At 51.0% G+C, this 21,836-nt stretch overlaps 1 protein-coding gene across 4 annotated transcripts; it reads left to right on the forward strand.

Annotated features, from left to right (window-relative positions):
• Positions 1 to 845: 845 nt before the first annotated feature.
• On the forward strand, positions 846 to 21,603 carry LOC110090447 (testis-expressed protein 2). Of its 4 annotated transcripts, XM_078381432.1 has the most exons (13): positions 846 to 1,560; positions 2,155 to 2,520; positions 9,104 to 10,450; positions 10,562 to 10,762; positions 10,902 to 11,220; positions 12,409 to 12,635; positions 14,036 to 14,182; positions 14,513 to 14,612; positions 15,134 to 15,266; positions 16,578 to 16,715; positions 17,728 to 17,940; positions 18,632 to 18,752; positions 19,739 to 21,603. In XM_078381432.1, exons 3-13 carry the CDS (start codon positions 9,131 to 9,133, stop codon positions 19,862 to 19,864), a joined length of 3,045 nt encoding a protein of 1,014 aa, XP_078237558.1. In that variant the 5' UTR covers positions 846 to 1,560; positions 2,155 to 2,520; positions 9,104 to 9,130; the 3' UTR covers positions 19,865 to 21,603. The 4 variants fall into 4 exon arrangements, with proteins under 4 accessions (XP_078237558.1, XP_078237557.1, XP_078237559.1 ...); XM_078381431.1 differs by having other exon boundaries at positions 846 to 2,520; XM_078381433.1 differs by having other exon boundaries at positions 846 to 2,443.
• The last annotated feature ends 233 nt before the right edge of the window (positions 21,604 to 21,836 follow it).

Genomic DNA, 21,836 nt, shown 5'->3' on the forward strand with positions numbered 1-21,836 from the left:
AAGGAAGACCCGAGGAGAAGACCGTCCACGCTGGGGGGGGGGGGATTGTGGAAAGCGGTCGGGGTAGTAGAGGAAGGCTGGGGGCGAGATGGATCGAGCCGGTAGAGGAAGCCACTGGCCTCGCATTGGCAAGACCATTTTTTTGGGGGGGGGACCCTTTGGGGGCATTCATAAGGGTCGTCGGAAGCAACGGGACAGCGTGGAACAGGAACCGTCCTCCCCACGTGCCATCAACGGGATTTTGAGTCATCGCAGGTTTTAAGAGGTCCAGAGCAAGGATGCCTTTTCCTACTGCCGTGGTGCTAAAAGTTTTAGATCAGGACCCGGCTGTCCTGGGTTCAAATTCCTCCCCAGCCCAAGCCCTGAAGCTTCCTGATTGTTCCTGCCCCCCCCTCTCTCACCTTGACTGAGCACCTGCACGGATGCAATAAGGCTGGGACCGACCATGCCTGCATTGGGCAGGATTGCAAGGTAAGGGGGACAAGGGGGGGGTTAAGGTTGGGGGGTGGGAGGTCCACGTTCCTTTCCTTTCCTCTCGAGCAGCAGCCAAGACCTCCAGAAACGTTCTCCTGGGCTCCGACTCAGAGTTCCTTGAGCATCCAGGTAAAGGGGGAGGAGGTGGGTCTTGGGGGGGGTTGTTGTTGCTGTCCTGGGCTGACCCCTATTTGCAAGAGCCAGGCAAGAGGAGAGGGAGGGAGAAGAGGCAAAGAAAGCCACACACGCCCCCCTCCAACACCATAGGCCAGCTTGGCTTTGTGGGGTGGAGAGCTGGCCTTCATAGGCTGGGAGATGGGCAGACGGGAGGGGGGAGCTGGGGCTGAAGATGGGGGAAAGGGAGGGGGGGTCAGCCTTGGAGAAACAGAGGAGGGGGAGCGAGTCTAATTTTAGCCTCTTTAGATGCAGCGAAAGATGCAGCTTTGTACATAGATCTATGGCAGAGAAACCAAGATGAGACTCTTGCTGTGTTCCATCTCTGAACAGCTGGTGTGTTTGTGTTGCCTCCGTAGCTTCCCTCTGACTGCCTTTTTCTCTTCTTTTCCTAGAGCTTGCCAGCCCTGCCAGGTGTGAGTTTCCCCTGGGGGTCGGGTGGATCAGGCCCCCCCCCTCGCTGAAGGCCTGCAAGTTGGGGACGGGCGGGCATGGCATGCCTCCTCAGCATCACTCCCCCCTCCCTTCCGTTGCTGCAGCAGCATCAGGACCAGCCTAGGCAAAGATGCACCTCCGCATCTCTGGCGTGCTCCCTCTTCGGCTTGGCCGGCCTGCGGCTCTTTCCCCCTGCCTCTCCCAGCGGCTGCTCCGGGAGCCAGGGCAGGAATGGCTTTAGCCGTGGCCACACCGGCTGGCCTTCAGCCTAAATCTGGATCGGATCACGTCGTGATGCAAGCAGAGGCGGGCGGCGTCGATGCCCTTGCTCCAACCGGCCGATAATCCTGCAGGTCGGCAGCTGCTGGTCCATGTGAAAGGGAGTGCTGGGGAATGGACGCTCCGGTCCTGAGCGGCAAGGGGTGGTCCCAATCCTATACCTAAGGAGGAAGAGGAGGAAAGAAGGCAATCAAATCGGTGAGCTTGATGGAGAGCAGGCCAGCCTTTTGCGCCTCCCTGTGCGTTTAATATGGAGAACACAGGGGATGCCCCATAGAGAGAGAGCCTTCGGGGCCATAAAAATGCAACCTTTTTCCTGGGTTAGTGACAGTGCATAGAAACAGAGATACAGGGATGTTGTAGCATAGGTGGATAATTCTGGGTACCGGTAAGGAAAGGACCTTATTCTGACATGCTAGAGTGAGCTCCCCCCCATCCCACTCTCAGACCACAAGCCACCGGTGGACGCTGAGATAGCCAGAAGGAAGACCCATGGAAGAAGGAGCCGCTGCGTCCATCTAACACAAGAAGAGGAGATTTCCTTTTAAAGGATTAAGATGGACTAAGAGAGATGGGTAGATCCCCATTTGGTAGGTAGAAAGGTAGAGGCAGGGTTCATTCTTTAGATTCTCAGGTGTGGAATGTGTGTGTGTGTGTGAGAGAGAGAGAGAGAGAGAGAGAGAAAATCTTAATGAGCATCTTGCAGTCATCTCTCTCACCGGTGAAGACCGAACATCCTTCCAAGACAAATCTCCAGCCTCAAACCTGGCCTTCTTTTTGTTAATTCCATAGCCGGAGAGGCTTGGGTTCATGTCCCGCCTGCCCTCATCGCTCGCTCGGGGGCCACAAGGTCACCGTCCTCTCTCTGGATTGTGCCCGTCCCTCCTCGGTCCATCGCGTCCACCCCAGAGGGCAGGAGTGGAGATGCGCGTTTCTCTCTTGACCGGCTGAGCTGTTCCACGCAGGGCTCGGCGTCCTGAAGGAAAGAAGACACAGGTTCGCACAAAACCGGGACCCCATCAGACGAAGCCCTGGGCATGGCAAACGGCCGCCCGTCCGCCCCAGTCCGTGGGTGAAAGAGGTGAGTTCCAGATGAGGAACGACCAAGGGGACAGATCCTATGCAGTTCATCGCCGGACCTCTTCCTGACCCCACGAGGTACATTTCAGAGCGATTTTGAAACCTTAAGCCACTTTGCTTCCCGAGATTCCCTTGTAAAGTTCAATACAGGGCTGGATGGAAATTATTTTAAATTACTTATTATTATTCAGATATCCTTCATGCCTAGATTGTTTAGAGATCATTCCCCCCCCTCCCCCCAGTAAATGGAGAGAGCTTTAATTCCTGGCTGTATCAAAAACTGGGAGACAGCTAAAGGAATCAACACTTGGAGACCACCGAGAGTGGTCTCAGCCGAGCAAAATACATCCATCAGTGTCGTCGAACGTAACGAACCGTATCTGGGCTGATGTCTTCGCGGCAAATTTTGATGCTTCTCTGCAGCCTCGGCGCTGCAGTCGGGCCGTTGCAGCCAACGTGCTCACGAGCCAAGGGGAGAGCGTTCAAAATATCGGCCCTATAGCTGGGTTCAGCTCGACGGCCGCATGCATGTGCTTGTTTGATGCTGTTATTTATGCGCCTCCGTCGGTGCGGCTGATGCATGGGGGGAAAGGCAGAGGGAGGGAGGCAGTTAGGAAACAAAAAGCAGAGAGGAAGACGGGCAAGAAAGGGCTAAAAGACCAGCCAGAAGAAGAGAAAAGAAAATAATAATAATAAAAATCTCAACAGGTCTTTGTACTCCAAGCTGACTGGACGGCCGTCTCATCACTGGGGCAGCTTATCAGTGGGGCAACAACTTCATCCTAATAGATTCATCCGTGGAAAGGAACCCAGGTTTATTATTTAGCTCTCTCGGGAGGGCCCATGTGGGTTGTAGGGTTTGACCTCGGTGGAGCAGACTTATACATTTATGTATTTCCCAAAGGAAAAATCTTGAAGGATGTTGCCCCTGTGAAGGCCATCGGAGCCAGGCCCAGCCAGCTCTGAATTCTGCATGTCAGGACAGACCATGGGGGGGGGGGACCTGGATGCTGCCATTTTGAACTAGGTCAGCCGTTTGTTGCTGTGAGATTTCTGCAGCGCCCACCTCTTTCTGCGCAGAGTGGAATTTATCCTCTGTGGCAGGTGAGATGCCCAGAGAACGTGCGCCTAGTGAAAATGTCTCCCCAGTGTGCACCCCAGAGATGAGGGAAAAGAGCAACAGATCATTTCAAAGGCCGAGGTTGAAATGACAGAACGTGGGTCAACAAGGGCATCTCATTTAAGAGGTGCAGAATTTGGTTCTCTGCCTCTCAAAGCACATTCTGCTGTCTCCTAAGCTAAGATAAAAGGAAGCTCTCCTCTTCAGCCCTCGTTTCGTCCTTTCTGGGTCTGGAAATGCTCGGGGTCAAAGGACTGTGTTATAGATAGCACATCATTAGAAGAGGAAATCCCCTGATGGCTATAAACATCTGATTGTCCTAGCAGGAATTAATTATACATTTTATAATCTGCAAATTAGCTTTCTTTATTGTAGTCACTGAGAAGTAACCACAGGCACTGTTTGCAAGGATGATAAAAGGAGGCTGAGATCATACCCCCTGAAAACATAAAAGGATCTCAGCTTTTATTGATCTTGTAAAGCCCGGATCTTCACCTGACTGTTTTTTCCTGCACCGTTTATTCAGGTATTAGAATCTGGTCTTTCTTGATAAAGCATTTTGACATCTCTTCCTCTTGTTTTGAAAAGCACACAATATTCGCGGCACTGCTCCTGTGATACTTTAGAAGTCCACCTCCTGCCCCAAATACTTACCATGGAAATCTTGGCCACTGCAAAGTCACAAGTGCCACCGAGGTCTTCAGAAATGTAGGCCTCCTTCTTCTGTTGCCCCTACCTGATACCATTCATGGGGTGGACGTTAGAGCCACAATTGCACTGAAACAATTCTCTCCTTTCAACTTAATCTCTAGATCCCACTCATTCATTAAATCCTTGATAACTCTGCACGTTGCCCTTTGCGCTAAGAAGGTGGGCAGCTACCTTTGCCGATCGAATAGCCGCCTGGCGCATCCCTTACTTTTTGTGCCGTCGTGAGCACACCTTTCCAGGGTGATACCAGTTCTATAGGTCATCGGCACCTTATAGAAACGTTGAGGAAACAGGGTGGTTTCGGTGCTGCCTTACTGGAAGTGAGCTTTTTCGTCAGCGTCTCCAATTAAGAAAATTAAGTGCAAGGGGAAACCCCAGTGCTTGAGGTCCTGGAGGGTGAGCCAGGATGGCTGCTGCCGGTCAGAACCCAAGAACACGGGACGGGACCGACAAGAGTTGCCTGCTCGGCTCTGTTTCATCCTTCTTCTTTTTTGGATAGCCAGTAATTTTCAGTGTGGGATGACTGAGGATGATTCCAGGTTCAGGAGAATTGTCAGAGCCACTCTGATTTTAACTCTTTATCTGAGCTCTCCATGGTGCTGAACCGGTTTTCCAACATCTTGGTTAACTCCTGGTTGGTAGACTGGAGACTAGAGAAAACCCCATCTCCCTTGAATTGCATGCGTCCGAGCAGTATGGGTTGGGTTATACATGGAACTCCCCCAATCAATCAATCAATCAATCAATCAATCAATCAATCAATCAATCAATCAACCAACCAACCAACCAACCAACCAACCAACCAACCAACCAACCAACCAACCAACCAACCAACCAACCAACCAACCAACCAACCAACCAACATTTCAATACATAAATGGATAGCCAATAAATACTGTGCTTCTGTTTGCCTCCATAAAGTGAAAGGTCTCGGACTTACCATGGCCCCTGTTATTGATGGCAGGGGTCTAACTGCCCCCCTCTCCTGGCATGGTGGTTCCATGAGGTGGCCAGGAAGGAGGGTATCAGGATGCTGATGCAGGTTGAGGGGGGGTCATAAAGGCATGCAGCTCTGTTAGGGGGAGGAGAACAGATCATTAAAACATCTCTGTTTTCCTTCTCTGATAGAGGTTTTAGTTACATTTTGGGGAGCATAAGAGTAATACTGTACATGGGTTTTGAGCTCCATGGGGGTCTGGTGCCTTCCACCCCAGTGTTATTGAAGGATGGAGCGTAGCTTACACTGAGTTCTTAGATGGCTGATCTTTTGAAACCATGGTTGTTGACTATGCTAGGCAGTGATTGCCTGGAAGGCCAGGAAGGAATTTTACAAACTCACCTGGACCTGCTGGGGGATTTGAATCCAGAACTGTCTGTGTTCCATGTGTGTGTGTTGGACCACTGAGTTAGATACCCCTATTCCAACTCCTTTGTCTTAATTGCTCATTGACTTTACTGTGTTCTGAGTCTAACAATGTTTCCTCTGCCTCCGGGCTGTCCTTGTTAAGGTCACCCCAAAGTTCCTCCTCAACTCCCAGGCTGTGGGGCTCCCCAGACTGGTCGGCCATCCTTGGAAATGGGGGAGGCTATCCTGCCGGCCTGCCATTCCCCATTTTCCTTAGGCAGAAGGGGAGGGGGAATCATGCTAGCGAAACCTAGTTCTTCATTGCCCGTGCAGACCATCCCATCATCAGGGAGCGTGGAGCAGAACGTTTCAATCACAGAACTAACGAAGCAGCAATTACCTCTTACCGAAGAGGTGCCTTCGGTAATTGGACGAGGGAATTCCTGACCCTTTCGCTGGCAATTCAAAAGGGGGGGGGGGAATCTGTGATCAGAAGCTCTGATCCACACAGGCAACAAGACCGAGGGCTTGGAAATATTTTCGCTCAGGTACCTGACAAATTTGCACTGATTTGCCCAGACAAATGCTCCTTCTGAATCACAAAATCTGAATTAGTCCAGAACCGGTTTCCTGCCCCCTCCAATGTGGCTGTGAAGTCTTACGAAATTGATCTATAGGTGGTGGTGTTTGTTTCATAGTATATTATTTGAGATTTGTTTTTATTTTATGTTTGCGTCACTTTGGACGTAAACCACCCAGAGGAGTTTTTCATCATTAATCCATACAATTTACAGGTTTGTTTAATAAATAAATAAACAAACCCATAGAATAAAAAGTCTATAATCCCAAGGAGTGAATGGGGTCTCTTCTAGTTGAGCTTTGTGACTGGATGCTGGCTCCTGTCTTTTGATATTTCTTCTACCTAGAGTGAAGGGCATGGGAGAGTGGAGAGAATAACGTTGTTCTTTGGCTAACACAGGGCTGCAAAAGTGGAATTCTGGAACTTAATTACAGGGAATCTCTGTGCAGGAAAGTCTGTTTTTGGTATCTGCAGGCCAGATGTATCCACAACCCTAGACCATCCTCCATTAATCGATTTTTCTTCCTATCTCGGCATAATTCCGGCTTGCTGTCATCCCACTTCCCACGCAGTCCTCTTTGGTGGTTTCTACAAAGGGATGAGAGCGTCCCTTCTTGATGGAAGAAGCTTTCCAAATCTGGACCATGTTTATGATTCTATTGATTGGCCTTTTTGAAAGTTTGAAAAGGGGACTGGGGGAGGGGGGAGCTGCTTTTGGAAGATGTAGAAGCCATGCAACAATCTTGTAGTCCAGATTGCACGATGGGCTGAAGGTCGGCGCGTCACTAAACCAGGCATAAGGTAAAGTTGGCCGAGGAGAGGCCCTGGAAAACTGAAATAGTCATGGATTCCGTGGGGTTTTCTTAGTGACCTGAGTATTGCAAATGGAATGGGCTTACAAAGATGTGATCCCTACCTCTTTTATCAGCTAACAAAGCAGTAACAGCAGGAATAGGCTGAATATCAGGAAAAACTTCTTAGAGCTGTATGAATTTAGAACTCGTGACCTGGGGAGGTGGCGAGCGCTCCAATGTTGGAGGCCTTCAAGGGAAATTTACACCACCCTCTGTCTGATCTGCTTGGATCGGGATTCCTGCCTTGAGCAGGGGGGTGGACTTGATGGCCTTAGAGGCCCCTTTCAACTCCATTACTCCAGGATTCTATAATTCTGTCATAGGAACTCAAGCTATACTGAATGCTCCAAAACATACACCCTTCGGTCCATTCACCAACGCTGTAGCAAATTAGGAGTCGCCTGCAATGTAGAAATGCCTCTTGGAAGCAAAATGGGCCAGGAGCAAAGTCCCTGATAATTTTGTTGCCCAAAGCGGGAGATCCACGGCATCAAGGAAAGAGCTCCACCTTGGAGGCCCTAATAAAATGCAGATTCAAATACAAATATAGAAAATCACTACCAACACTGTCACAGCCACTGTGTCCTGGCACTGGGTGAGATGGAAGTCCAGGCTTTCAAAACAGATCCTCTGTAACCTGCTGGGGTTTTGGGTGACCTCATGGCCCCCATACTTTTTTTATTGAGTGATTCCTTTTAAATAAATGATGCCAGAAACCAAAACTAAAGCTTCCTCCTGTTTGGGGATTATGAATCTCTATAGCAACACAATCTGTCCCTAGCATTTGGGAACCACAGTTTGAGCTGATTTTTCAGTGTTTTTAGTCGGTTGGATTATTTGGGTTTTGTTTTGTTTTTGGTCAGTTTTGTGAATACACGTCTTTTATTGATTTTAGCCTTAGGCAAGTGTGAGTCATACACAATGTCACTTTAATTTTAAATCCCTTAGACTGGGTTTTTTAAAAATACAATGAGTTAAAAATAAGTTGTGGCCCAAGCCGGAGAGAAATCTTTACAAAGAATTTGTATTGGGGAGGAGTATTTTTAAATGAAAGTACTTTGCAGAAGCTGACGTTCTGATCCTTAGTAGGTATCATTTGGGTTGTGTGTGCTGAGCTTCTACGTGAGTGCAGGAAAGGTGGGCCAGGTGTAGAAAACCTGCTACTTCAGAAATCCAGCTTTTGTTTTCTTGCGTGAAAACTATGTTCGTAGACTTTGTAGTTGCATGTCTGAATGTGTGATCGTTGCCTGCTGCTTTCTCGCTGTTAAAAGTGTCCAGGGGTCAAGAAGTATGAATGCAACGCTCATGCAAAACTTTCTCTTCCTCATTACGATGCAAGGAGTGGAGCAGACTTCTGGCTGCATAAGCAGCCCCAGTGCAAATTGTGGAGAGGAGATTCCCCTCCTGGCTCTGCCCTCCCCTGCCTCTGAGGCACGCAAAAGCCCACTGTGTTGTTATGATTTGACCCTCAAATTTCAGCAGATTGGACACTGCAGGTAAAGGTAAAGGTTCCCCTTGACATTGAGTGCAGTCATGTCCGACTCTCGGGCGCAGTGCTCATCCCTGTTTCCAAGCCATAGAGCCAGCATTTGTTCGTAGACAGTTTCCATGGTCACGTGGCCAGCACGACTAGACACGGAACACTGTTACCTTCTCACTGAGGTGGTACCTATTTATCTACTTGCATTTGCATGCTTTCGAACTGCTGGGTTGGCAGGATCAGCAATTTCTCACCAAACTAAGAATCTCTGGATTCTTTGAAGTAAAACCATGCCCACGATGATGGGGTAGAAGAGAGGTATGTAGATAGAATCCCAGTGCTTAAAGTGAACTCAGAGGTCATCTAGACCAACCCCATGTCCGTGCATGAAATCCACTGCAGAGTACATAGGTGCGGGGTTAATGCTTTATATGTTGTTTAAAATGTTTCATATGTCATTGAATTCTTCTGTGAAGTTCTTTAGGCCTGGAGGTCTATATTGCTACTTCCTGGGGCTTGGTTTGGAGGTCCCATCTCCCTTTCAGCCACTAACTTTCTCCCCTCCCCATAGGCTCAGCAACGGGTGAAGATGTGAAAGATGGCTGATGGTCCTCCACCGACCGCAGGCCCTTCTGCCACAGAGTCTTCTCCTCAGCACGGAAATGCAGCGTCTCCCAAATTAGCCAGTTTCCTAGATGGTTCCGGAAAAGAAGAGGACTGGATGGGTGGCCATGGGAGTGAACTGATCTTTCCCTTAGATGTGGAGGAAGAGGTTGAGGCTGAGTCGCCCGGCGACTTTCCTGGGTGCAAGGAGAGTAAGAAAGGGCAGGTCCACCCAGAGGAGTCCGCCTCGCTGGCGGCTTCCCCAGCCACGTCTCCTCCTGAGCCGGCTTCTCTCCCCGTTTTTAATTCACGTAGTTTCCCTCCTCAGAGGTCTGCCGTCCTTATCAACCCTCAGGGCCCCAAACCGTTCATCAACTTGGTGAAGTCGGTCTCCACCGAGATCGAATCGCGCGAGGGCTCCCCTCTCAAGCCTCAACCCTTGTTGAGTTTAGTCAAGTCCATCTCCACGGAGATCTCCCGCCTGGAGCCCGAGGTGACGCCATCCAAGTCGGATTCCAAGCTCAACGTCCACCTCTGGCGGCAGATCACCCAGCCCAAGGGCAAGAATGGGGACTCCCGGACGGCCCCGTCCTCGCCGAACACCTCCCCGTCCGAAAGCAAAGGCAGCTTCTTCAAGGCCCAGGAAGCCAAGTTCGAGGACACCAAGCGGCGGTTCTCGGAGGCCATGCAGGAGCCCCTCCAGAGGCTCAGCAAAATCATGGGGGACGAGAACAACGTGTCGCCGAAACATAAGCCGTCGCCTTGCGGCAGCCATCCCCAGGACTCCCCTTCCGGCCACGGAAAGGGGTCCACCCTCTCGGAGACCAAAGCGGAAGGCCTCGGCCCCGATAGGGACCAACTCGGGACCCTTTCCAGCCAGTCGTCCAGAAAAGGTCCAATGGAGAATTCCCCCCTCGCGGAGCCAAAATGGGAACCTTCTCTAAACTGCCGTTACGAAATCTGCTCCTACGGAGACATCATCCAGGTGGTGGAGGTGGCCCAGGACGGCGTCCCGGAGGACGGGAGGACGCTTCGGCCTCTCGGCGCCCTCCAACCGGCCGAGCCTTGCAGTGCGGTGCCCTGCCGAGCCCTCGCCTGCATCGCCATCTTGGCCTACAATTATTTTGTCCTCCCGTTGCCCCCCTACATCTCGGGGCTCTGCCTTGGCGTGGTGTGTGGCTTCCTTTTGGGCTTCCTGATCATCCTGTTGCTGGTGCCAACGCGACCCCGGTCTCCACGCCAAAGGCCGCCTCCTCGGGATCCGTGGTCCTCCGCGGCGCTGGGTCAGCAGCCCCGAGAACCCAGCCTGCTTCAGGTAAGAGGCCGGTTCCAATCCCCACCGCCAGTAAAGGACCGTCTTCTAAACGGTCCCCGATTCCACCGTACCGCTGGCCTTTCCGCACTAAGCCGAGACGTTTCTTAGCAGGGCTGGATGAACGAAATGTATTTTTACGACCCGGAAACCTACCACCCGTCTCTGAGCCATTCGGTCTTCGTCGCTCTGGAAGACGCCAGCCTGAAGCTTTCCTACCCGAAGAGCAACATTCCCCGGCGGGCCACGTTTGAGGAAGTGATTGTCGACGTGGCGTTTGTGAGCCACCGACACTATGAGCTGAAGGGGGCAAAGGTAAGTCTTGGATAGGTGAGCAGCATCCTTCCTCTTGAGATGGAGGACAAGCGGATGATTGGTCTTTGGGATCTGCTTTGGAAGAATCAGTGACCGAACCACAGAGGTGGGTCATCACATCCACCCCCTTTTTTTCCAGGTCTTCCTGTTGCCATGTGGGCTGGCCCGGAAAAGGACGTGGAACAAGAAATACCCCATCTGCGTCCGCTTCCCAGACCCCATGGACCCGGACGGCCAAGGGCACAGCGGGCAGGAAGCGGAGCCTCTCAAAGAGAGGAGGAGCGCCAAGAAAGGACAGAGCGCCAGCCCGGAGACCCCCCTGGTGCGCCCAACGGCCGAGTCCCAAGAGAGAACGCTTTATCTCTTTGGCCGCACCGGGAGGGAAAAAGAGGAGTGGTTCCAGCATCTCGTGAAGGCGTCCCTTGCAGAGGGTGGACTGCAGCACAACGCCAATCCAGGTGAGCTCCGAGCACGTATGGCCCCCGGTGGAGCACAAGGTTCCAGCTTCTGTCAGACGCTTTTGAACCCAGGCGTCTTTGAGAAAAGCCAGGGGAAATCCCAGAAGCCCCTAGCCTTTGTGCTGGGGGGGCGCTTTTGATGGATTCTAGTTCTCACCACCGTTTTCCCACCCCAAGCTCTGTATTAAGCTTAAGCGATGAGAGATGCTCCACAGATTTACCCATTGTGTTCATTTGCTGGCTAGATTGCTCAGCGAGGTAGGTCTCTTTCCCTTCTGTGTCTCCCAGGAGAAGAGCCAGTCTGGGTGGCCTTGGGCCAGCTGCACATAGCCCCAGGGTGCCCCCAGAAGAAGGGGCTGTTAAACCACTTCTGGGTACTCACTAGCCCAACTTTTATGTAAGGCTAAATTAAGCCAAACTGTTAGACTAAACTATTTCTGGTCAGTCTTGTATACCCACTGTAATCAGGGCTTTGAGCCTGTTGCAGAGTTTTGAATTTCTGGTTAAAGTCCTCTAACTGTGTAGCAGAAGTGCAGGGGATCCACAGAGCAGAATATTTTCCCCCTAGCAGTCCATCCCCTTTCATTAACTAGCACTTGCCGTCTCAATAATTCAGTCGGACACATTAGTAAGAGAGAGAACAAAAGGTTTTGTTACCGTGGAACAGATCAGACAGCAAACTGATGGACGTGGCTGCTTTCAACAACAGACTTCCAAGGACTGCAGAAAGGGAAAGAGCTCTCTGTAGAGAGATGGGGTTCTCTTTGAACTCATAGACAGGGAAGGAGCGATTGGTTAGTGCTGGATAGATTGCACTCCAGCCCAAAAGGTCCCTCCTAGTCAAACCTACTAAAAGCAGCCTGCAAGGTTGCAAAAACTCTGAAAGAGCTAGGACACCAAAATGTAGAGGACAGCAAAATAGGTGGCAGGAAAGGCCCCATTGGTATCTGCTGCTATTCAGGCAGATCTAAGCATGCCTCCCCACCTACTAGTCTGTTGTTGAAAGCAGTCATGTTTGTCAGTTTGCAATCTGATCTTTTCCATTGTAAGTAATGGAACCTTTTATTCTTTCTCTTACCTAGCTCTGGAAAGCAGGGTGTAATTATGGAAAGAGACAACGGGTGGTGGGATTAATTTAGGAAAATGCGGGACGGCAACCTTGACCAACTCATCCTTTCTCACTGCCAGGTTTCAACCAACTCAGCCCTTCAAGCAAGGGGACGTACAGCAACTGCAGCAGCCGGGGGAGCACGGAAGACCTCCCGTCGGCAGTCAAGCCCAAGGACCTCATCGTGAATGTCCGAGAGGAACTCCTCTTGGGTTATGACAAGTACATGTCTCAACTCGTCCCACCAGCGAACGGATCCAGCCCACTCGAGAGTCCAAATGCCACAGGCAGCTCGACTCCACAGAAGGTGAGAAAGCGTTCTTCCATCCAGGAAGCCTGGGTTCAATGAGACGTTATGGAAAGGTACTCAAATTTGGGCTAAATATGCCATCGAGTTTGCGGTGTCCCTGGTGGAGGGCTTTCCCCTGTGGAAAGCTTTCAAAGAATCATTGAATAACTGAGTCGGGAGGACCCTCGAAGGCCATCAAGTCCAACCCCCTGCTCCAGGCAGGGATCCCGATCAAAGCAGATGTGACAGAGGGTGGTCCAGTTTTCTCTTGAAGGCCTCCAACGTTGGAGCGCTCACCCACTTCCCGAAGGAATGGGTTCCATGTCGTACTGCTCTAACAGTTAAGAAGTTTTTCCTGATTCAGACCAAGGTTAGATGGTCAAAGGCAGCACAGAAATGTTAAAGCCATAGCAAAAGAGCATTTATCCAGCAAATTCTCCCCAGTGGATTTTCCTTGGAAATGTTTACATATTATCCCGGGTTGTTGTCGTTGTCCCAGGTTGCCAAACTGGGAGTTAATGATCCCTTTAAAAAGGCCTGAGCAAAGTTTAAAATCTGGGATGATCTCGGAGTTTCTTCAAAGCCCAGTTTTTGAAACAAACTCTGGGACTCCGGAATGATTCAAACGTGCACCAAGCAGTGCTGTCCATCTGTTTGTTCTGACATTCAGGGATTTGCATGAAGCTTTTTGTAGGACTTTAATCTTCTGTCCTTTAAATATGGCCTGAATTGACTTTGCAAGACACTTTTCTTCCAGTGAATTGAACAGGAGCTGGGGATAGAGCGGGGGCAGGGGGGGGAGAGAGTCCTATTTTATTCATCCTGAGGCTCGGGGTGAAAGAGAGATGTCGAATGATTCTAAACCAGCCATAATTGCAAAGCTGAGCCTTTTTCAATGGTGACCTTCCAGATCCTCCGCCTGCCACTGACCCCGTGGCTGGGCGGCCCTGCTCTCCAACTTAACAGCCACTGAGATACAGGGACTGTTCTCTCAGCTGGAGTTTTTACAATCTCTCATGCTGCTTGTAGATTGAGTGACTGGGAGGGACTTTTCTGGAGACTGTCAATCCATCAGTCACTAACCAATCATTCCCCTGCACCTCTGAATTCAAAGAGACCCCGCCTCTCTGCTGAGTGGCTCCTTTCCTTCTCTTCTGTCCGTTGAAGCAGTTTGTTTGTTTGCTGTTGATCTGTTCACAACTGTGAGTAGTGAAACATGTTTTTTGTTTTGCTTTCTCCTACAGATGTCTCAGAGTGAGTTATTGGGACTTTTAAGTGCCGGTTCATAAAAAACGGGGTAGACTCTTTGGGGAATGTGAAGCTATTTTTGTCTAGACGTCTCTTTACTTCTACTGCATTGTGCGATTTTACTAGAAATTCAAAACGTGGCAATGCGCTCTCCATTTTATTCTTTGCAGTTCCCTGGAGAGGCAGACATCACCGGCGAGCCCCACACGGCGTGGGTTAATGCGCTGCTGGGGCGGATGTTCTGGGACTTCCTAAGGGAAAAATATTGGGTGGACCAAGTTTCAAACAAGATCCAGAAGAAGTTGGGAAGAATCAAGGTGAGGAATAAGCACCAGTGCTCTACCTGTATCCTCTGTTAAAAGGTTGATAACACTTCTTAGCAGTTTGAGTCATGTCCTTACTCCATAGGAGTCCAGCAAAGTAAACTTTTATTTCCAATGAATCATGACCAGCCAGCAAATTTTGGACTCTTTGTGGCTATTCACTCATTCACTCACTCACGCACTCACTCACGCACTCATGCACGCACTCACGCACGCACGCATTCAATTTCTATACCGTCCCATTAGTGCAAGGACTTCATTGAGTATTTTAAGACTGCCTGTTTATTTGTGATTTCTCCCCCCCCCCTTTTTGGTCCACTCCAGCTCCCCTACTTCATGAACGAGCTCACGCTCACCGAACTGGACATGGGGACGTCCATCCCTCAAATCCTCAGTGCGTCGAGCCCGACCGTTGATAAGCGGGGTAAGTCGAGACGGCGTGGGGATGAGTGAGATCACTTAACGTACCTCAGTGGGTGGGCAGGCATGTAGAACATCTACAGAGTGAGACCCGTCAGCCTTTCTGGCTTAAAGGGACGTGTAAAAGCTTTCAGGAAGGCATCTGATGGGCATCTCTTGTGGTCTGAGATCTTGGAGACACCAGGAATCGAACCTGGGACCTTCTGAATGCAAAGTGTGTGGTCTGTCACTAAGCATGGGTCCCTTGCTTCTCTGACCAGGATGGGTGGCCAGAATGGAGCAGGGTAGACCCTAGGAGGGCTCTGTGCTCTATGTATAAAGGCAAAGGGCAGAAAACTCATGGAATCTTGGAGCGCGTCGGGTCCGGCCGTTGCTGACCCTCGGTCGCTAAACCTCCTGTAAAGTAGTTGCATATCTGAGAAATGGTCAGTCGGTAGGATCTCTGGCCAACCGTTCTCCCTGGCATGGCCTCTGGTCCTTGTGGTTCAGCCATAGCATCTCACGTTTTCCTCCTCCGCTCTGCAGGGCTTTGGGTGGACCTGGAAGTGACCTACAACGGATCGCTGCAGATGACCCTGGAGACAAAGATGAACCTGTACAAGCTGGGCAAAGAAGCCATGGGAGAAGACGGCAGGAAGACAGACAACGGCCAGGATGGGTAAGGTGGCGGAGGTTGCTGCTGCGTTAGATAAGTTGGCAACCTTGGCATCTGGAAGAGAAGTGAAATGAATAGGCTTTGCAAATAATGGATCTAATCCCACTTTGTGTTATTTATTTCCCTCGGATTTAATCTTCCTGGGCACTCCATGTAGATTGGACCCCCACCCCACCCCGTACGTATCTGTCCATGTGCGATGGAGGCAGAGGGTAAACAAGCGATTAGAGCTTCGTCCCACAAAAAGCTCACCACAGCCTGCGTCCCCTCTCTCCTTCCAAATCCCGTAGTTTAGCAACGAGGAGCCCCTGGCAGCCATTCAAGATGACCATCTGCATATCGGGTGGGCCTGCAATCCAGGCGGGGGCCGAAGCGGCCGAGCATGAATGCCATGCGCTGGGTACATCAGTAATTTAATTGCAACAGCCCAGGAACCCACAATTTTCATTTGCCTCTTGTGGGTGGGGGCAAATCCGATGGGACAGCTCCACGGATTTGTGGAGTTGGTGGTGGGGGCATTAACTGAAGGATTTACTGTATCCCTGAAGAGCGCAGCAGAGGTTAAATTCTCGAGATGACAAGGAAGAAGAAGTAAGCATTCACTGGGAGGCTTACTGTTCAGTGATGCAGGCGATGTGTTGCCTCCTCTCTCAATCCGAGCAGTTTATAGACCTCGGAAGGATGGAAGGCTGAGTGAACCTCGAGCCGGCTGCCTGGGGCTGAGTTCGGGTCATGAGCAGAGGCTCCTATCTATAGTTCATGAGATTTTGGCCACCCTAGATTCCCCCTCACCCCACCGCCGATCTTCCCTGTCTGATTTTGGGGAGGAGGAAAGGTTGGTTTTTCTAAACCGGAATGATCTGTGCTGACTGAAGTCGGTCTAATGAATGTCATGTTGAGATTCCGTTCCGGGCAAGGGTGCTCTCAACATTTGCAACGTGGTGTCGTCGGTTTGTGTAGGTCTGCTCTCCAAACCACCCTCCCGCTTCCCCCAAGGGCGCCGTTTCCCTCTCCAGTGGGGTGCTTGAGCAGAGGAGCTTGCTCGACCCACTGTTCCTCGCGGGAAGGGTGCCCGCTCTGTTTCCTCCCCACCGCCCTGAAATCCTTCCTGATCTCAGGCCGTATGTAGGTCACAGTCACTAGGGTGCTTCGCTCTAATCCCTGCATGTGGGGGATTGAAATAAACAACACAGACAGCCTGCGACGTCCCAGGCACTGGCCGTGGGGAGAGCATCTTCTCTGGTCTGGAGGTCTGGAGGGGTCATGGGACTTGGGGGACCCCAAACCCCTCTTTCCGCTTCTCCCTCTTTGCAGAGTGAAGGCGCGCTTGGTCCTACTGGCTGACAGTGATGCCGAGTCGTCCAGCGCTGGCTCCTCCGATGAGGAGGACCTCCCGACCGTGGAGCCCTCCGGGATCCCTGGGGAGAGGAACGCCACCCCTGGAATCGAAAGGTAAAGCCCACCGAGGGCGCGCCGGAGTGCCCCCTCTTTCCTCATCTCCTTCTTCCCAGCCTCGTTCCTGCCTGGCATCTCTGAGAACTGTCCTTCTGGGTGGGGGCAGGCAAAAAAAACACCTCTTGAGGATTCCTCAGCCCATCATCCATGGCTTGGAATCTTTGGCAGGAGCCGTGAAGCATCGGGAAATGGCTCTCCGGGTGTCATTCAGAATCCACTGGATCCCTTTTGCGGTTGAGCCAGAGGCTGGCGGTTAGGGCCCCCTCGGAGAGGCCGGCCATCCGCTTCTGCACCCAGAGAGATGGGTCAGCCCTCTCCCCCGGGTGATCTCAAGGTTAGGGACAAAAAAGGACGGCGCCCAGAAATGAGACCCTCCCGGCATTTTTTGCCTTTTATCGATGCATGCTTTATTTTATTGCTTTGATTGGTTTTAACATGGCAGGAAGAATTAATGATGTGTCAATATGGTGTTGACTTTGTTGCTGCTGTTTGAGTTGTGTCTGTTCTTGGGTTATGTCATCATCAGCTTTTGAGACCCAGGCTTGGGAGGAAAAGGGATGAACGAGTGGGTCTCATGAATCGTAGAATCCTGGAGTTGGAAGCGGGGGTCTCTCTAAGGCCATCGGGTCCAACCCCCCCCCCCGCTCAAGGCAGGGATCCCAATCCAAGCAGATCTGTTGCCCAGCTGCCCCTTGAAGGCCACCAGCGATGGAGCGCTTGCCACCTCCCAAGGTCAAGGGTCCCATCGTTGTACTGCTCTAACAATTAAGAAGTACGACCAAGGAACTTACTATTAATAGACTTAAGAGGCTGGCTGAAGGCATGCCTGGGTTAAACTGGGTTCTTTCCTCAAATAAATGGTTATAACTCAGCCCACACTTGCCGATTAACCGGTTTGGGGCAGCTGCTTTGGGACTGTGTGATAAACACACCTTGACTTGGGGCAAGTCCCTCCCCCCTGGCTGTGATTTTGTTGACCCACGAGGCCCACCGTCTTTGCCCTTCTTAGCCACCTCGGCGGCAACAGCACCAGCCGGAAGATCTTGCGCTTCGTGGACAAGATTGCCAAGTCCAAGTACTTCCAGAAGGCCACGGAGAACGAGTTCATCAAGAAGAAGATGGAGGAGGTCTCCAACACCCCTCTGCTGCTGACGGTCGAGGTGCAAGAACTGACGGGCACGCTGGCGGTCAACATCCCTCCACCCCCGACGGATCGGATCTGGTAAGAGCCGAGACAGGGAACCGACCTGGCGTGGTTTTATGGAGGGTTTCCCGGTGGACCGATGGGTGATGGGCCAGGTCAAGACCCAGTAGATCTGGCGTGCGTCCTCTGCAAAAGCTAGCTACATCTTCTTGAGGGAGTTCATTCCAAGACCACTGGCCACGAAGCGGACTTGTTAAGTCAACCCTTCTATAAATCCCATTGATGCTATGGGTCTGTTTTCAGCTGGGATTCAGAACTGGGTTTAGCCCTTTGCCGTTCACATTATGCTTCATTGCTTAAATCTCCATGACTTCAGTTATATTAGGTCTCTACAATACATTGTAATTATATTCGCCTGGTCTCTCTTTCCTCCCTCCCTCTGTATGTGTGAATATAATTCCACCGAGCCATTGAGTATATTGCTTTGAGGTTCGCTTGCCGAGAAATGGGTGGAAAATCCTAGCTGGATTCTAGGCCTCCAAAGTAAACTTCTTCAAGCTGTTTATTGGGGGAGCCTTCTCCATAAATAGTTTTTTTTCTCATGGAGAAAGAAGGAACAGGGCAGAACAGAGCGGGAGGCCCTGCACCCAAGTTCATCCTTTATCTTGGGGGGGGGGAGTCATCCTTAGGACTGGATTAATTTGGAATGGATTCACGATGGTGGTTCCAGAGGGGGAAGGAGATCACCCGTCTTCTCTCTGGTCTTTAGGTACAGCTTCCGGGTCCCGCCTCAGCTGGATCTGAAGGTCCGCCCGAAGCTGGGAGAGCGGGAGGTCACCTTCATCCATGTCACCGAATGGATCGAGAAGAAGCTTCAGCACGAGTTCCAGGTAGCTGTTTGCCGATGGCTGGGTAGGGTGTGTGTGTTATGTGTTGGGGAAGCACCCGGAAATAGGTCAGCTGAGCACAGAGAGGAGATTTAGCCCAGTTGGTAACACACCCAGGAAATGAGCTGCCCCTTCAGTGGAATGGGAGCTTCTTGCTTAGACAGCTTTTTAAAGAGAACCAGGCCCAGGAGGGCTCGGTCTGCGGCGGTGAGCAAAGGTCCCGATCAATTTGACGGCACAAAGCCTTCGGATCCGTCACTCCAGCCTCTGACTCCGACGGGCAGCAATGCAACTGGGCTGCAGGAAAGAACGTGGCTTGGATGCTGGAGACCAAACGTGGGGGAGTCTGCCTTCCCCCTTGGAAGTCTGGCCCCATAAACTCCAGCCCATCTCTCCACGGAGGGGACAGACAAAGGGCACAGCTAGCCAGCCACTAGAGGAAGAGCTTGGGCATAATTTTTTGGCTCCTAGTACTTTGGGAGCAATATCGAAAAAAGGTAACACTAGGAAGCTTTGATTAGAACTGAGCGGAAAGCGTGGCCTTGCGTGTTTGAGAAATCGGACATTAAAGGACTCTTCGGCTTATGTCTTGAAGACATGAGCTGTCCAAGGTGCTGGAGATGTTATGAAGGATGCACATGGTCTTGCGCCACCCATGTAAACAGCGGACTAAAAACCACAGTGGATTCATCCCCACCAACGTCCACTGGGGTGGGGTGGGCATAGAAGGTGTTCTGAGACCACCCATGGAAGGAGATGGGGGGGTCGATAACCAGAGGTAGCAGGTGGCTTTTCCATCTGGGGAGACCCTTCCTCTGCTCCCCCAGCCCCACCAGGCAGCCGTTGCCAACACCACCACTTGCTCGCTCTCTCTATCCCCAGCTGAGAAAGTCACTTTTACCCGATGAACTTTCTCAAGGGATCTGTGCCGGCCCGTCCTTTGGCAGGATAGATCTTTTAACGCCGTTTCCCATTCTCTTTCCCAACAGAAAATTTTGGTGATGCCCCATATGGATGACCTCATTCTGCCCCTCATGCACCCCGGTTGGGAATCTCAGCTGCCGGCCGAGGAACTCCGAAAGGATCCCCCCAGGGAGGAGGTGAAGGCCCCCTGAGGAGGCGTCCGCTGGCGGTCTTTTCGGCCCCAAAGGTGTCCGGTGCGTTTCGCCAACGTCGCCGGTGCCCGCAAAGAACCGAACCGTCACCTTCAAGCCATACTGCTGAGCGTCGTCCTCTCGGCTCAACGCCTCGGCGTGTTCACAGCCTCGACAAGTGAACGTTCTGCTGATCTCTGATGGCCGAGAGGCGCCGTTCCAGGTGGGCGAGGGCTCCGGCCTTGTCTCCAGCCGGCCCTTGGGTCATTCCAGCTCAAACGAGAAGTTGTTTTGTGCAAGACCTGGGTTGCCTTTACCAAGAGGAACATAAGCAGGAGAGATTCAGCAGCCACCGAGTCTCTGACGTTTCTCTCTAGGTTCTGTCTTTGCAAATAACATCCATATTAAACAGATCTCATTGAAATGCCATAAAACTGAAGAGATTCTCACTGGAGGCATGAAATCTTTCCTAGCTCTTTTTCTAGCTTGAGTAAAATGCTGTTACTTCCACCCAGCGTCGTTTCTGGGCCACAGGGACTAGTAACTTGGCCCCTAATCTTCAAGCGGTTCCTACTCTTTCCTCTCCTTTCCTGCTCTACGCTCTAAAGTCAGAGGGTTAACAAGAGGAATTATGTCTTCTGTGAGAAACATGCAATAAAAGATCCAGCATTGCCCAGAAAATATAAAGCAACCTTTTCAGGAAGCAGGTTTCTCCCTGCTTAGAAGCAAGGAGAGGGGCAGCACTGGAAATCACACTGCTAAATGTATAATCTTCTGAATAAGCAGGGTTGGAACCATGGGGAATATTTAAAAATCAGGGCAGAGAGGTTTTAATCTAGACCCGACGTACTGTCCGTGCATCGGCCTTGTGAGTGTAAGATTTGTGAACGGTGGTGAAAATGCACAATTTTACCACCATAGCTGGGGCATTCAGAGGCAGAAATCAGTTTCAGGGGAAGGGCTGACAGATATTGTCATTTATTGCTGCAAGGCTGGAAAATTATCTCAGGAGGCAGCCACAACTTTGCGAGTTGGAGAGTAATGCCAAGTATCCATTGTAAAAGGCTGAACCTGTTTTTCTTATGCTTTGGGGGCAAATCCCAGCTTTGCCATTGGAAGGAGTTGTAAACGGAAGTTTAATTATCTTAATGTGAGGCTTTCTCCCGAGGTCCCGCTAATTTGCTTCCTTTTGTTCAGTGGCTGGTCACTAGGAGACAAAGAATCAGCCTTGTTTCTCCCGGTTAATGGTGATGATACACAGTTTTCCAGCTTGTCTCCAGAGAGGTGAGGTTTTATCACTTTCTAATTGCGCGTTAGCTGCCTTCTATAGTTTGGTCCAAAGATTCAGAATGCTGTTTCTGTCTAATTCATGGAAAACTTCTGGGCTCAGATGCAAATGGGCTCAAGAGGCAGCCCTTCCTCTCTCACTCAAGTTATAACCTTCCTCAGCTGGCCTTCAACCCATCCACCCGCCTAATTCCTGTCTCTGAACCACTGTTAAACCCCCAGGGTGGTGAAGCTTAAGGATAACCAAAAACTGGGCCAGCCACTCCACGGGACCGCATGAAGGGCCCCCCGTTATGAGACTGTTTGATCCTCCATGCAATAAATGATTTTAACAAAGCAATAGCGATGGACAGGTTGAGAGCAATGAGCTAGTCGTGTCGACCAAAGGGCTTAGCAAACCTTGGGTAATGTATTAGCCGGAGGCAACCAGAAATGTTGAAGAAGGCAAAGGAAAAATAAAGGTTTGCACCAAACGTTGAGAGTGTCTTTTTCTAACCCCCTATCCTACTATTCCTCCAATGTAAATCATAGCATTTCTTCTACATTGTCTGCTGGAAAATCTAACCAAGCACAGCTTGTGCATTAAGGGGTGTGACCACATCCGGGACCACTTACGGAGTGGCTCTGTGCAATATATTTCCTGGGGATCACCGGGCGTCAGGGGAACTGCGCTGCAGCCCAATCAAACCCTGATCCCTGCCCAAGA

Source organism: Pogona vitticeps, chromosome 13, assembly GCF_051106095.1.
Source record: "Pogona vitticeps strain Pit_001003342236 chromosome 13, PviZW2.1, whole genome shotgun sequence".
Taxonomy (NCBI): Eukaryota; Metazoa; Chordata; class Lepidosauria; order Squamata; family Agamidae; genus Pogona; species Pogona vitticeps.

Bases quoted from the DNA above. Each gene is read 5' to 3' on its own strand.
- LOC110090447 (XM_078381431.1), top strand. From the start codon at position 9,131: ATGGCTGATGGTCCTCCACCGACCGCAGGCCCTTCTGCCACAGAGTCT. The intron at 10,763-10,901 runs GTAAGTCTTGGA...CTTTTTTTCCAG, and splicing joins ATGAGCTGAAGGGGGCAAAG to GTCTTCCTGTTGCCATGTGG. The intron at 14,613-15,133 runs GTAAGTCGAGAC...TCCGCTCTGCAG, and splicing joins CCCGACCGTTGATAAGCGGG to GGCTTTGGGTGGACCTGGAA.